The 16,863-nt window shown below is 40.0% G+C and overlaps 1 protein-coding gene across 1 annotated transcript in view; it reads right to left on the reverse strand.

Annotated features, from left to right (window-relative positions):
* The window catches only part of RGS7BP (regulator of G protein signaling 7 binding protein), a 127,201-nt gene that overhangs the window by 41,113 nt on the left and 69,225 nt on the right, over window positions 1-16,863 (reverse strand). Inside the window, exon 3 of the mRNA XM_007534132.3 lies at window positions 1,448-1,578. Coding sequence (XP_007534194.1) covers window positions 1,448-1,578 — 131 coding nt within the window. The remainder of the gene's footprint in view (window positions 1-1,447; window positions 1,579-16,863) is intronic.

The following is a 16,863-nucleotide window of genomic DNA, read 5'->3' on the forward strand; positions in this document are numbered from 1 at the left end:
ATTAGTTTGTCTTAGTTTATGAATCGTTGTTCCTGAATAAAGAAATACAGCTTCCCTGCCCAGCCGTTGTCTCCGCGTCTCTGTTACACGCCCGTGAAGCTAGCCCAGCCCGCTAGAGGCCTCCGAATTTTAACAACATGTGCCAACAAAACATTTAATTTTTATAACTTTTATCATGTTCTACAGAAATTGTACAATTATTTCATTACAAATCTCTGCCTTAACCTCATCTAGTATGCCTTTATTTCCTCCTTCCCTAAATACATCTCATCTTCATAACTCAGCAAATGTCTTGCCTTTTCTACATAATTTATCTTGAATACCACAGAGTACACTGGTCATTCTCTTTTTTTTCTTTTTTTCTTCCTTTCTTTCTCTTTTTCTTTCTTCCTTTCTTTATTCCCTTTTGTTGCCCTTGTTGTTATTATTGTTGTCATAGTTGTCGTCATTGTTGGATAGGACAGAGAGAAATGGAGAGAGGAGGGGAAGACAGAGAGGGGGAGAGAAAGATAGACACCTGCAGACCTGCTTCACCGCCTGTGAAGCGACTCCCCTGCAGGTGGGCAGCAGGGGCTCCAACCCCGATCCTTCAGCTGGTTCTTGCGCTTTGCGCCACGTGCACATAACCCACTGCGCTACTCCCCGACCCCCGCACCAGTCATTTTCTACCTCTTAATTTAAATCATAGGCTTATTAACCTCTTATGTATCCTTCTCCACTTTCCTGGGCTCAAGGACAAAATGCTTACAATCCAAATGATTATGATATGAATCAGTAAAGAAAATGCAGGTTGAAAAAAAAAGAAGAAAAGAAAATACAGTTTGAAAAGAAAAAAGAAAATACAGGCTGAATCCTTCAGTTGTATAAACCTTTGGTTTCTTCGTCCATCAGTTAATAGTCACTGGCTTGGTAGAGATGATTCACTTTCTAGCTCTAGTAATGAGATTTGATTGTCTAGGCTAATCACTATAACAATCATTATAACCAATCATAATATCTGGTTACAGTGGCTGGTTCAAGTATAAATCTATTACCTGACCTGGTTCAGTCAGAAGGACGCTTAGGTTGTTTGCCAATCTATAATGGAGCTGTTTTCTCTACTTTTATGAATCCTGTGGTGTGCAGATGTGATAATGATAATAATTGATAAAATCAAATCAGTTTGTTAACATGAGAGAAGGCAGAGTCTTATTCAAATTGAGAGTCAGAAGTTTGCTTTGTGCACACTGAAGTCACTGACACTTCTGGGACTTCTATCATTTGAATCCATTATATGTAGCTATAGACACCTATTAATTTATAGCAAACATTTCCTGAAGATTTTCATCAATTTTATTCTAATGGTCTTGTGTGCAGATACATATATAATGAATACAAATAATTCACAAAAGATGAGCTTTTGCTTAACATCCATCAGTATTTATGACTTTGTATTAAATACAGATACCTTTTCGATGAAACTGAAGAGACCCCAGCAGACATATAGATTTTAACATCTCTGTTGTGTACATTTCTAAGCAGCACTGCAGCTGGATGTACAGCCGACAGATTTCTGGATGGATTTCACCATCTTCTGGTCTGTAACGGAATGAAAGAGAAAAAAAGCTGTAAGCGTTCTCAAAATTTCACTCATCAACGATTTGTCTGAGCTCTGAAAAGAACAAAAAAACCACTCAATAAAATTCCCTAAAGTGGATGTTCAGCTTCACGGGGTGCGGGAGGGGGTGTGTAGGAGAAAGGGAGGAGGAACAGACTTTTGGTGGTGGGAATGGTGTTTCTATACACTCCTATTGAGTTGTAGTCATAAAAATCACTATTTAATTAATATGAGAAGGGAAAAATTGATTGAATGACTCAAATTCTAAATCACAGACTGAGTCTTTTTAATACATAGGCTGAGTCTTTGGTATACTGACTCACTTAAAAGCTTAGACCAGGGAGAACAGAAGCAACTGATGGCACAACTGTATACAAATAATGTCAAAGAACATAAATTATGGTGATGTTGTGTATGATACAGCAAAGCCTAACAAAGGGATATTTCAAAGTTAACCCAATTGCCAAATAATGTGATTATAGCAATAACTATTATCTTCTTAAACCCTAAGATAGCAGTAAACTCCAGCTTCCTCTATAGAGCCTATTATTTCCCCCAGCCCTGGAACCTCTAGGGTGGGGCTCACTTTCCTGCATGCTTCTCTCAATTCATACCAAATGACATTGCATCTGCTGATCCCAACCTAATCAACACTATGAATACCACCTCAGCATGCTTCATTTCTTTTTTTTAAAATCTTTTTTTAAAAAATATTTATTTTATTTATTTATTCCCTTTTGTTGCCCTTGTTGTTTTTTTTATAGTTGTTGTCGTTGTTGGATAGGACAGAGAGAAATGGAGAGAGGAGGGGGAGACAAAGAGGAGGAGAGAAAGATAGACACCTGCAGACCTGCTTCACCGCCTGTGAAGTGACTCCCCTGCAGGTGGGGAGCCAGGGTTCGAACCGGGATCCTTATGCCGGTCCCGCATGCTTCATTTCAGACTGTGTCCAGAGATGTCAGGCATGGAATGTCAACCCTTCAGCCTCATTACTCAGGTGAGACCTTTCCTTTCATAGTATTCTTTAATTCCATTGCAGGTGGTTCACTTCCTAACAAAGTCCCAAAACCTAGATATAGACCAGGTCCCATAAGATAGAGCATAGGTTCACATGTATCCATAAATTAGGGCAAAATATATACCTGAAAGCAAAAGTACACAATAGTCTGTAGTGAGTCTATATGAAGTGCATACTGAAATAGAGTCTACTTAGATACCCTCCTCACCTACTTCCTATTACAGTTCTCTCACTCACCCCAAAGCTAACCTCATCAAAGCAAGGACTGCAAAAGCTGAGTAAGGGCAAGAGACTGGCATACTTTAACAATGACTCTTTTGTCACTATCATGCTGCCCCATCAGCAGGGGCCCTAATTAGGGAGTCCTGAGATTCTCAAACAGACATGATGGACTTAGACCTCATCTCTCCCCATTGTTACTGGTTATCTCTATCAGGAATAACAAAATGGACCCCTTTGTGGGCCTCCATAGGACCTTGCCCTCAACTTGGATCAACAATGGTAGAGAATGCTCCATCCTCTGAAGGGAGGCTGAACAATACACTCTATGCTACACTTGAGAAAAATGGGTCCTGATTTGGGGCAGCTTGGAATGTTCCTACTTATGACCACAGAATATGAGCTCAGATCTACAGGGATGCAAAGGTCATATAGACTCCTAAGATGAAAATCAGCCCCAGATCCCATCAAATCAATGGGGTTTAAAATCAACAATACTTATACACCTTTCCCATATTTGCGAGCTACTCTCTTCCATGATCCATCTTTCTGATACCATCTCCCCAGACAATAGTTAGGATCCACCTGCATATCAGATTTCAGGCTCAGGCAAAAAACAAAAAACAAAACAAACAAACAAACAAAACCCCACTAGTATAGCCACAGGCCCTTTGGAATATAATTAAAATATTCCTACTAGCTAGCTACAAAATGGAGAAGCCTCCTAAATCTTCATCTGCACTATTCTAGCCTTTAGGTCTATGATTGGTCAACAATTTGTTTGGCTTTGTATGTTAACTCTCTTTTCAACCTCCAGGTTCCAGATGCAGCATGATGCCAACCAGACTTCCCTGGACAGACAATCCCACCAATGTGTCCTGGAGCTCCACTTTCCAGAGCCCCACTTTCCCAGAGCCCCACTCTATTAGGGAAAGAGAGAAGCAGGCTGGGAGTATGGATAGACCAATGAACGCCCATGTTCAGCTGGGAAGCAATTACAGAAGCTAGACCTTCCACCTTCTGCACCCCACAATGACCTTGGTTCCATACTCCCAGAGGGATATAGAATAGGAAAGCTATCAGGGGAGGGATGGGATATGGAGATTTGGTGGTGGGAATTGTGTGGAGTTGTACCCCTCTTATCCTATGGTTTTGTCAATGTTTCCTACTTATAAATAAAATTTTTTAAAAAAAATTCTCTAAAGTGTATGAGTCTAAACACTAGGGCTTTCTGCTTTCAGACCAATGATCAATGTCGTAGTTCACAGATATTCCATCTACAGTCTTCGGGTCTATCAGCTGAGCTATCAAAGGGCGCAATGTCACAGTTCATACATAAGTATCTTCTTTTTTTTTAATGTTTATTTGATATGACATAAAAATTGCAAGGGAAGAGTATATATAGATATATAGGAGAAAGAGACACCTGCTTGCACTGCTTCACTGCTGCTTGTGCAGCTTCCACATGTCGATGGGAACTGGAGGGCTGGACCCAGGTCCTTAAGCATGGAAATGTGCAATCCACTGGTGTACCACCACCCAGTCCTTCCAAGTATCTTTCTAACAGCTCTCAGTCCCCTTCCCCCACCGCCCCACTATCAGCTGGTTCCTGCTGGGAATCTAAATTATAAACGTTTTAAGTAATTTAAAATATTAGATATTTTCAATTTAGCTGTTGGAACAAATTTCAAAACATATTTAGACCATAAAAATATCATATTATGCCAGAAGAGATTAAAGACATATATTTTTAGAGAGAGAAACAATCAAAGGGTGACTAAATCACCAGTTATAAAATAACTCTTTAATATTATGACCCTTGCATAATGTGATTAAAGACCCCAAGAGGCAAATTATTATTTTTTAAAATTAATTAATTAATTATTTTAAATATTTATTTTATTTATTCCCTTTTGCTGCCCTTGTTGTTTTATTGTTGTAGTTATTATTATTGTTGTTGTCGTTGTTGGATAGGACAAAGAGAAATGGAGAGAGGAGGGGAAGACAGAGAGGAGGAGAGAAAGATAGACACCTGCAGACCTGCTTCACCGCCTGTGAAGCGACTCCCCTGCAGGTGGGGAGCCGGGGTTCGAACCGGGATCCTTATGCCGGTCCTTGTGCTTTGCGCCACCTGCGCTTAACCTGCTGCGCTACAGCCCGACTCCCCGAGGCAAATTATTTTTATCAGGGTTTTTTTTTCCCCTGTCCATAGGACATTCATTTATTATTAGCCATAGTTAGCTAATATAATGTCAAATGTTTTCAATAAAAAATAAATTTTCTGAAGAAATAAAAAAGTGATAAAATTATAATAGTTATGCTTAACATTCTAAAGTTAAATATCAGCCAGGGAGTTAACTCAATCTAACAGAATGCAAAAGTTGCATGCTTAAGAATTCTGGCACTGGAGCTGGGGGTGCTTTGATTTCTCCCTCATATGAAATGACCCCCTCACTTGAAACATATGAAATACACACACACACACACACACACACACACACACACAGTCTCTAAGACTTTATGACAACTATAGAGGTTATTATCGGGTGGGAGGAATACAGGACTTTGGCTCCAGTGAAAAACAATCTTATAATCTTTAAACCATTATTAAATCACTAATAAAATGTTTAAAAAAGAAATTCTGATATGAAATAAGTAAAATAGTATTTAAGAAAATAAAGTTAAACACTGAACTGAAGATAAACAATTTTTCCAAAGTTCTTGATTCTCTGTTAACCACCATAAACATATATATGTAAATATGATAAAACAAGAACTGATACATATTTTTAAGAGGACAGAAGCTAGTTGTCAGTAGAACTCTATTTCATATACAGTGAAAATAACCTATGTTGAATAAAGCAAACTAAACAAAAGAGAGAAACGTTTAGAGAGAAAATAAATGAAAAAAGTCACAAAGTGAACTTTGTGAAATTTATTATTATATTTTGTGAAATTTATTATATTTACATTTATTTAAAAAGTGATTAAATAATACAGCATTTGAATTTGATTCATTTGTAAAGTGGGTCAGTGGTCAATGTCAGGGGTAACCAAAAGAATGAAAGATGGCTTCACTTTGATCTAAATCTTGGAGTATAGCAAAAAGAATTTGTGTCAACACTATAATTTATGATAAATCATCATAATAGGTAGTAATCATTTTTAATACTTACTTGGTATATGAGCCACTGTTTATTTCATAGATGGCTTATATAACATAGAAAAATGCTCAGTTCTCTGCCTCTGTATCTGCGATGACTGCACAGTCATGCTATGTCTTTCATGGGTCAGAATGAAATGCTTCAAACACACTTCCAAGGAAAATTAGAATTTATTTTCAAAATAAAAAGACTACCTTGCTTCTCAGTGTGTCTTGTGCATCCAAACTGAGGCCAACATTGGAAGCAAGTGTACCTTTGGCAAAAGTCCCAGATTTTCTATATAAGTACCGCGTGGAACTGGAACTTTTCTCCCACTGGAACTTTTCTCCCCCAGGTGCCTCCCACCCTAAAGTTGTCCTCCTAATACCAGGCATTCCCCAGCACCCCCTCCACGACACATACAACCTCTCAATTCATACCATCTTCAGCATATCAAAGTGTCTTTAGGTCTCATTCCCTCATGGCCTGAACAGAGCCCAGGAAAGTAATGAACATTAGTGGTTCCTGTAACAAAACGGTATTCCTAGCCTATTACCTGATAATACACGAACATAGTATCTGTTTTTTATTTTTTAATTTTTATTTATAAAATGGAAACACTGACAAGACCATAGGATAAGAGGGGTACAACTCCACACAATTCCCACCACCAGAACTCTGTATCCCATCCCCTCCCTTGATAGCTTTCCTATTTTTTAACCTTCTGGGAGTATGGGCTCAAGGTCATTGTGGGATACAGAAGGTGGAAGGTCTCGCTTCTGTAACTGCTTCCCCGATGAACATGGGTGCTGACAGGTCAATCCATACTCCCAGACTGTTTCTCTCTTTCCTATAAAGTATAGAATTATAAAGGTAATATACCTAAAAGGAAGCCACTGAATGTATTTGTAGAGATATTCTAAAAATCACTACCTTGAGTAAGGAATTTAATTCCTTACTTCACCACCTATTTGCTCAGAAATGTGAAAGCCCAAGATATCATTCTCTTTCCTTAGTGGGGCAGAGCTCTGGGGAAGCAGATCTCCAGGACACATTGGTGGGGTTGTCTACCCAGGGAAGTCTGGCTGGCATCATGGTAGCATCTAGGACCTGGTGGCTGAAAAAAAGAGTTAAGATATAAAGCCAAACAAATTGTTGACTAATCATGAATCTAAAGGCTGGAATATTGCAGATGAAGATTTGGGGTCTCTGTTTTGGAAGTAGCTAGGAGGTCTATTTTAGGTATATGCCAAGGGCTGCATGGCTTTACTAGTTTTTGCCTGAGCCTGACAGAACATAGTATCTTATCACAAAAGGAGCTAGAAGGAAAATAATTCTTTTTTTTACTACCCCTGGGGTTATTGCTGGGACTTGTTGCTGACACTACAAATCCACCTCTCCCAGTGGCCATTTTTCCCCCTTTATGATTGCTTATTTTTCTTTCTACTTAATTGGATAGGACCAAGAGAAATTGAGACGGGAGGGAAAGGGAAAGATAGACACCTGCAGACTTACTTCATTGCTTGTGAATCAACCCCCCCACACACACACCACAGTTGGGCAGCTGGAGGCTTGAACCCCAGTCCTTGTGCATGGTAATGTGTATGTTTAACTGGGTGTGGCACCATCCAGCACCCAGAAGGAAAATATTTAAAGCAGGAAAGACTTTTCTGTACTGCTTCATCATCTCAATCAAAACTACTATTGTTAGTTTTTTTTACCTTTGCATAATGTTGACCCCACTGCATATATGCAGATTAAAAAACACTATATTCAGCAGGGAAGCAATTACAGAAGCCAGATCTTCCACCTTCTGCATCCCACAATGACCTTGGGTCCATACTCCCAGAGGGATAAAGAATAGGAAAGCTATCGGGGGAGGGGATGGGATATGGAGATCTGGTGGTGGGAACTGTGTGGAGTTGTATCCCTCTTATCCCATGGTTTTGTCAGTGTTTCCTTTTTTTTTTTTAAGTTTTTTTTTTTTTAGTATTTATTTATTCCCTTTTTTTTGGCCTTGTTGTTTTATCGTTGTAGTTATTATTGTTGTTGTTATTGATGTCCTTGTTGCATAGGACAGACAGAAATGGAGAGAGAAGGGGAAGACAGAGAGGGAGAGAGAAAGACACCTGCAGACCTGCTTCACTGCCTGTGAAGGTACTCCCATGCAGGAGGGGAGCCAGGGGCTTGAACCAGGATTCTTACACAGTGTTTCCTTTTTATAAATAAATTTTAAAAAACACTACATAGTATGTCTGAAAAAAAAATATATATGTATAATTTGATGAGTGGGACAATTAGCCAGTGCTGTATCTTTGCAAGCATGGAGTATTCTTACTTTCAGAAAGTACAAAATAGGAGTCAAGTTATGGTGCATCTGGTAGAGGGCACATATTACAATGCTCAAGGACATGGGTTCAAGACTACTGTCCCCACCTGTAGTGGGGGAAGTTTCACAAGGGCTTCACACATGAAGCAGTGCTCCAAGTATGTCTCTCTCTTTCTGCTTCCACCCTCTATCTCCCCCTTCTCTCTCAATTTTTTCTGTGTCTACCCAAAAAGAAAAAAAATAAAGTATAAAATATGTGACTAGTGGCTTCGTTTCCCCCACCTCCAAAATGTAAACTTCCTGTATTACTTTCTATGACAAATAACTACCTTATTAATATATATAAATATATATAAAATATATATATAATATAAATAAGTATATTTTATTTACTAAGCAAAACACAGAGCAATAAATAATTGTGCTAAGTGATTCTGAAAAGGGAAAGTGAGAACAGGGATTAAAAAGCAATGTTTTGGGAGTCTGGCAGTACCACATCGGGTTAAGCGCATGTGGAGCAAACTGCAGGGACTGCATTAAAATCCCGATTCGAGCCCCAGGCTCCTCACCTGCAGGGGAGTCGCTTCACCGGCAGTGAAGCAGGTCTGCAGGTGTCTATCTTTCTCTCCCCCTCTCTGTCTTCCCCTCCTTTCTCCATTTCTCTCTGTCCTATCTAACAATGACGACAACAATAATTACAACAACAATAATAAAAAAACAAACAAACAAGGGCAACAAAAGGGAAAATAAATAAAAGAAAATTTTTTAAAAATTAAAAGAAAAAAAAGGCAATGTTTTGGCAGGGCCAGAACAGCCATGTAGGAAGCACCTTTATTTTTCCCCCCCAACAGCAACATTAAAGTTAACCCTGATACATGAAGTAATCGGCACAGAAATGGACCTGAAATTCAGACAAGCTTTCACAGCAAGGAATAAAATATCAGCTTCCAGGCAGTGATGATACAGGGAGATGTACTGCCTCAAGAAAGAAACTTCACTTCAGATCAATAGACTATAGCCCAGAAGCAATCTCTAAAGTGAAAAGGCTTTAATCTGGGACATAAAGGTTCGGGCTGTATCAAACACCTGGCTCCCCAATATTACTATTACTTTATACTTACATTGCAAAGGGAGACAAGAAAATATAAATTATAAACTAGACAGGAGTCATGATAACAGCCTTCTTGAAGGAAAAAAAAAAACCCTCTCTGACCTTGCTGTTTGCAGCACTGGATACCATACTGAAGTTGAATATTTAATGTAATGGATCTTGGAGGCAGATTCTAGGAAGAGTTCTATCAACCCATATTAAGCAGAAGATTTGACTGGGGACTGCAAGACATTTATCAAGAGTATTAAGTCTTGGAAAATAAGCAGATAGGGTCCTTTCCAGCCCACACCTAACTACTAGCAAACAAATCATATCCATAGAGTCAGCGTTTGCCCTAAGAACTTCTCAAATCATAGCCAGCCAACAAGAGAGTCTCACTGCCTGTGCTGCTCTCTTGCTGTCTCATAGCCCACCAGATTCTGTTTCTTATCAGCTCTAGGGTGTGCACATTGTCAGATCTGAATTCCCAACCAGAATAACCTAGTGACTGCTGTGCTGAGGAGTTATTCTGATGCAGTTTCCGCCCCCAGGTTTTACTACGCCGCGCAAAACCCTAGCATTGCCCCCTTCAACCAATCCTGGCCCTACACGTCACGCCGTGCGAAACCCTAGCATTCCCCCCTTCAACCAATCCTGGCCCTACACGTCACCTCTGGTTGTCGCCCAATAAAAAGCCCCCTCACCCCCACCTCTTTCTGGGCTCTCAGCTCTCCCTCTCTGAGGTCTTGCTCCCTGCTCTCCCACCCCCCCGTGGTCGGCCATTGCTGGCTGGCTCCACGTGGTCTGAACCAACCCCCCCCATCCTATAATAAAGATTTGTGTACCCCTTTGCTCTGGATGTCCGCTCTCTTCTCCGCGGTGCAGCCCAACACCAGACCACCTCAACAACATCTGGCGCCCAACGTGGGGCACGAACCCACGACCCTGAGATTAAGAGTCTCATGCTCTACCGACTGAGCTAGCCGGGCCGTTCCTGCTTCTGACCTGCTTGTCACGTGTTGGCAGTTCCAGCTGGCTATCTACAGAAAAGCAACATTCCAGCGGCTGACCTCCCTCATGCAGCGTTGCATCCCCTGCCAATTCTTCCCCTAGCCATCTACTTTGGACTGAGACTTGTATCGAACTTTCTGACATACCCTATATACATTTTACACAATTTTGAAGCAGCTTATTTCCCTTCACGCTGCTGGTTTTTCATAGACTGATCCTGAGTAATTCATAGACTTTGCAGACTATTGCCTTGAGGACTATACAATGCCAAATAGCCCCTCTGTTTGGTGGGTCACGCCTCCCGCCTCCCCCTCATTATGTACCCTCGCCCCTTTCCCCACCCAAGCAGGGAATGTTCCTTTACACACCAATCCTTCCCTTCACACCACACTGGCCTTTACTACTCCCCTACTTGTCCCTTCCTATTTTGTTATATCATTTAGGCTTATGCCCAAAAGGTTTCTGCCCCATGATAGTCTTTTACAGACCTTGTACATCTTATGCAATTACTAGATAGAAAGATAGAAAAGTTGTAGAGATATTGTGAAGAGATGGTTGAGCAGGCTGCGCTTAAACCTATGAGATGAGTCTCTCCAGGTAAGTCTCTCTCTCTAAAGAGGGGTTGAACACAGGAGGACGCATAAATCTCACAAGGTTCGCAGCCATTTAAGCCTTTCATCCTCCACAGAAAGTCCTACATCTTCCCACCTGAGCATGGCATTCCTCTAAAACATTTAAGCCTGCTCCATTCCATTTTTCTTTACTGTGTCCATTTAGATATAAAGGGATAGGAGGAGATGTTGCTGAGGAGTTATTCTGATGCAGTCTCCACCCCCAGGTTTTACTATGCCACGCGAAACCCTAGCATTGCCCCCTTCAACCAATCCTGGCCCTACACGTCACGCCGCGCGAAACCCTAGCATTGCCCCCTTCAACCAATCCTGGCCCTACACGTCACCTCTGGTTGTCGCCCAATAAAAAGCCCCCTCACCCCCCCCCCCCCCTCTCTGGGCTCTCAGCTCTCCCTCTCTGAGGTCTCGCTCTCTGCTCTCCCCCCCCCCGTGGTCGGCCATTGCTGGCTGGCTCCACGTGGTCTGAACCAAACCCCCCCCATCCTATAATAAAGATTTGTGTACCCCTTTGCTCTGGACGTCCACTCTCTTCTCCTCGGTGCAGCCCGACACCAGACCACCTCAACAACAGACTGCTGAGCACTTGTAATTTATGAACCCCTAACTGCTATCCAGCTTACCTTGACCTCAATACCATAGCCTCTGCCAGACATTTGTGATAAACCCCTGGTTGCTACCCAGGGCCACATCATATAGCAATGCACATCATGAAAATACAGAGGAATTGTGAGTCAGGTGGTAGCACAGCGGGTTAAGTGCAGATGGCGCAAAGTGCAAGGACCTGCGCAAGGATCCTGGTTGGAGTCCCGGTTCCCCACCTGTAGGGGAGTCGCTTCACAGACGGTGAAGCAAGTCTGCAGGTGTCTATATTTCTCTCCCCTCTCTGTCTTCCTCTCTTCTATCCATTTCTTTCTGTCCTATCCAAGAACAACGACATCAATAATAACTACAACAATAAAAAAGGACAACAAAAGGGAATAAATAAATACATAAAAAAAGAAAATACAGAGGAATTTACCCACATTTAGGGATCAAGACTATAACTTAAAGGAACTCTGAAATTTAAGTGTTAAGCAAGGTTTCTAAAGGAAACTCAAAGAAATAGCCTTAAGGGTGATCATTGAAATGAGAAGAAAATTTCAACAAAGTTAAGAGAAAATATTAGAGAAATACTAGAACTAAAGAATACAGTGACTGAACTAGTAAAAAGAGGCCCCCATGAGCAGAAAGAAGTCAATGGTTGAAGCGCTAAGCTTGGGAATAAGACATAGGAAACCATAATAACGCACACATACAGGACAAGACAAGACAAAACCAAGTGGGAATAACTAAAAAAGAAAGTTTGTGCACAACATCCAGAAGTATAACATTTCATCATAGGGGTAGCAGAAGAAAAGAAAGGCAAAGCGAAACAGTCAGGAAACAGTTGAAAAATAAAAGCTGAGAATTTCCCCAAACTGGAGAAAGAGATATTCAATGCCAAGAAGTTAGAAGAACTCCAAACATAATAGACTCAAGGCCAAACACCAAGATATATTGTAATTATAATAGCAAAGATCAAAGGTAGAGAATCTTAAAATCAGCAAGAAAAGAACCATAAGTCGTTTCACCATATCTGTTGATTTCTCAGTAGAAATTATTTTTTCTTAGTTTTTTCTTTCCTTCCTTCCTTCCTTCCTTCCTTCCTTCCTTCCTTCCTTCCTTCCTTCCTTCTTTCCTTTCTTCCTTTCTTTTTTAAGAGACAGTGAAGTTAGAGAAGAAAGTGAAAGAGATCACAGTAACAGCTATTTTCTTTTTTTCTCTTTTTAATTTTTTATTTATAAGGAAACATTGACTAAACCATAGGATAAGAGGGGTACAGCTTCACACAATCCCCACCACCAGAACTCTGTATTCCATCTCCTCCCTTGATAGCTTTCCTATTCTTTAACCTTCTGGGAGTATGGACCTAAGGTCATTGTGGGATGCAGAAGGTTGAAGGTCTGGCTTCTGTAATTGCTTCCCTGCTGAACATGGGCATTTACATGTCAATCCATACTCCCAGCCTGTCTCTCTCTTTCCCTAGTGGGGAAGAGCTCTGGGGGAGCTGAGCTCCAGGACACATTGGTGGGGTTGTCTGTCCAGGGAAGTCTGGTCGGCATCATGCTAGCATCTGGAACCTGGTGGTTGACAAAAGAGTTAACATACAAAGCCAAACAACTGTTGACTAATCATGGACCTAAAGGCTAGAACAGTGCGGATCAAGAGTTGGGGTGGGGGGGGAAGTCTGGTCGGCATCATGCTAGCATCTGGAACCTGGTGGTTGACAAAAGAGTTAACATACAAAGCCAAACAACTGTTGACTAATCATGGACCTAAAGGCTAGAACAGTGCGGATCAAGAGTTGGGGGGGGGGGTCCTCTATTTTGTAGATAGCTAATAGGCATATTTTAGTTATATTCCAAAGGGCCTGTGGCTATACTAGCTCCCCCCCCCCCTTTTTTTTCCTCTGAGCCTGAAATCTGATATGCCGGTGAATCTACGTTATTGATTGGGGAGATGATGTCATGGTTGGAAAAAGGTTATTTTCATAACAAATAATCAAGAGTCAGAACATGAAAAAAGGAGAAAAAGCCAAGAAAACAGCAATTACAACTTTAAGGGAAAGAGAGAACAAAAATAAGTGTTCCATTATCTATGGAGTGCTACTCACTTTTTTCTTTCTTGCTCTCAAGTAATGCTAAGTTGATGACCTCAGGGGTACAAGGCAAGTGCTCCATTGCTGAGCAATTGCTCTGGCCATGATAATAACTATTTAAAAGCTGAGATTTCCCAGGAATAAATTATAAAGTCTAAGTGACTTTGAAACAAAATTAGACCTATGGATTTCCTTCAGGAATTGGAAACATCTTTCCCCTATATTACACTCTTACTGTAAAGTGGTTCACTCATGTGTCATGTTCAGGCATCTGAGTCACATCTGAGGTGATGTTCACTCAGTTTGACCAAATAAATGTTAATGACTTAGTGACTATTAACATTTTCTACTGAGTGAAAATCCGGAGCTAATCAGATCATTTTGATTAATTTGAACGTCTTAGTATTAATAGAAAAGCACCCTAAAATGAACTTCAGAATTTGGAGGTGGATCGAAAAACATTTTAAACAATTGGCAAAATCTGGATGTTTCTATAAACTCTTTAAGGGTGAGAAGCAGAACTTAATGACATAATCTTATGGCTTATGGTATTTGGACCAGTATAATAATAGGGGACAGATGAGGAGAGATATTGCCTCAGTTGCTGCTTGATCATGGAAATGTAGATATTCTGTAATTTAAAAAGGATGATGAACACCCAACAGAATGTTTAAGATTTTGAAAAGACTGATAGTACCAATTGTTGATGATGTGGAGTGAGAGATTCTCATACATTGTTGGTGGGAGGTAAACAGTACAAATACTTTAAAAAAAATTCTGGGAGTTTCTGATAAAGCCAAACACATACCTACTCTATGCCCTGGAAATTCCATCTCTAGGTACATATCCAAGAGAAATGAAAGATGTCTACAAGAGTGTTTATAGTATGTTTTATTTAGATGAACAAAACCCTGGAAACAGTTAAGGTGTCTATTTGAAGGAAAATGGCTAAGAAAATTAGAATATTCCCCAAACAGAGTAATATTCAACAGTTATATGAAGTAAAAAAAAAAAAAAAGAGCACGGTTCAGCTCCGGTTTATGGTGGTGTGGGGGGATTGAACCTGGGACTTGGGACCTTGGGCATAAGAGTCTCTTGGCATACCCATTATGCTATCTAGTCCCACCCTAGAGTAAAATCTTATATACAAATTAATGTGTAGAAATCTCAAAGCACGATCTTGAGCAAAAATAAGTCCTATACAAATAATACTGTATTACTGCACTTACCTGGAATTCAAGAACAAACTAAATGAATAAATAGGGGTAAAAATTGGAGTAGTAACTGAGAGGAAAGTGACTGGAAGAAGGCATGAGAAGAGAAAACTTTATAGACCAAGAACAGTATTCTATAGCTAGATAGGAATTTGAGTTACATGGTAAAATTTGTTGGATGATTCACTTATGATTTATATACTTGACTTGAAATTCTACTTTAAAAAGGCATAAATAAATACTGAACTCTAGTTAATTATGTGTACAAACTTCTAAGTATAGCTTCTTAATCTCTGTGACTTGAGAAAAACAATAGTGGATTGCTGATGGTGGAGGTATGAACAGATAAGTGGTAACTAAGTATGATTAAATATTAATTACAGAATTTAGGTATTAGGGCCAGGCAGTGGCACACGTGGTTAAGTACTCACACTGAAGTATGCAAGGACCCAGGTTCAAGCCCTTGGTCCGCACCTACAGAGGGAAAACTTCACAAGTGTTGAAGCAGGCTGCAAGTGTCTCTCTGTCCCTATCTATCTATCTATCTATCTATCTATCTATCTATCATCTATTTTTACCCCTCTCCCTCTCAATTTCTCTCTGCTTCTATTCAATAATAGATAAATAATTTTTAAAAAGCATTTAGGTAGTTGTATGTGGATTTATATTTCTCTAAATAACCACATGGCATTAAATAAAGAAAACAACTGATAAGTTGATAACTAGTAAGTTCTAGTTCAAGAGTTAACACACTGGGGATTTAATTACGAAATGCCTCGGTCGAGCATCTGTCTGTTCTTTTGCCGAGACTTCTAGACTTTGGTGTTCTGTGCCGCTGCTAATAGCTTTTAAAAACCAGCAAAATGAAAGTCTGTCCCTAATGTAATGCTTTATATATTTAGTTGAAGGCAGCAAGATATAATGAAAGGAAAATGGGTTCTGGAGACAGAAAATTTAGCTCTAAATATAGATAAGCTCAGTCACTTAGAATTCTAATCGTAAGGAAAACTACTTTAACTTTTCTGGGACTCAGTCTCCTCAACAATTCACAACTGAAGTATGTCAAGGTTGTTGCAAGGACCAAATGATACCACATGTGGACAAATGAGTGAAAACTGAAGGATTGTTAGAAGTTGACTATAGTCCATTTTTAACACATCAAAGCTGGGCTTACTTAGGTTTATACTTACACAAACTGTACGGATACATATATAAACTCTATAGTATATACATATGTCTGTTAGTCTATAGCATTCTTTATTTGCTTACAGCTCCTGAATACAGGCTTTAGTTAAATAAGCATGCAACTGGGTTGAATGAAGAAGGCGAATCCTTTCAACTCCGAATTGCATAGGCTTTGATGATGACAGATAAACACTTGGAAATTGTCAGCTAGCAGAGATGGAGGCTAGACTCCAGTTGGAGCAATATACCCAAACTCTACTTTTTCTTTTTTTTTTTTTTAATTTTTTTTTTATATTTTATTTAATTTATTTATTCCCTTTTGTTGCCCTTGTTGTTTTATTGTTATAGTTATTATTGTTGTTGTCGTCGTTGTTGGATAGGACAGAGAGAAACGGAGAGAGGAGGGGAAGACAGAGGGGGAGAGAAAGATAGACACCTGCAGACCTGCTTCACCGCCTGTGAAGCAACTCCCCTGCAGGTGGGGAGCCGGGGTTCGAACCGGGATCCTTATGCCGGTCCTTGTGCTTTGCGCCACCTGCGCTTAACCCGCTGCGCTACAGCCCGACTCCCCAAACTCTACTTTTTCATAATCAATTTTTCCAGCTAATAAGTTAAAACAGACAAACAAATAGCAAACAAGGTAATATCTAAGAAGTCAAATGGGCTTTTACTTTTCTGAGCAAATAGGTGGGGAAGTAAGGAATTAAATTACTTATTGGAGCAATATACCCAAACTCTACTTTTTCAT

This window comes from Erinaceus europaeus, chromosome 5 (genome assembly GCF_950295315.1).
Source record: "Erinaceus europaeus chromosome 5, mEriEur2.1, whole genome shotgun sequence".
NCBI classification, from domain to species: Eukaryota; Metazoa; Chordata; class Mammalia; order Eulipotyphla; family Erinaceidae; genus Erinaceus; species Erinaceus europaeus.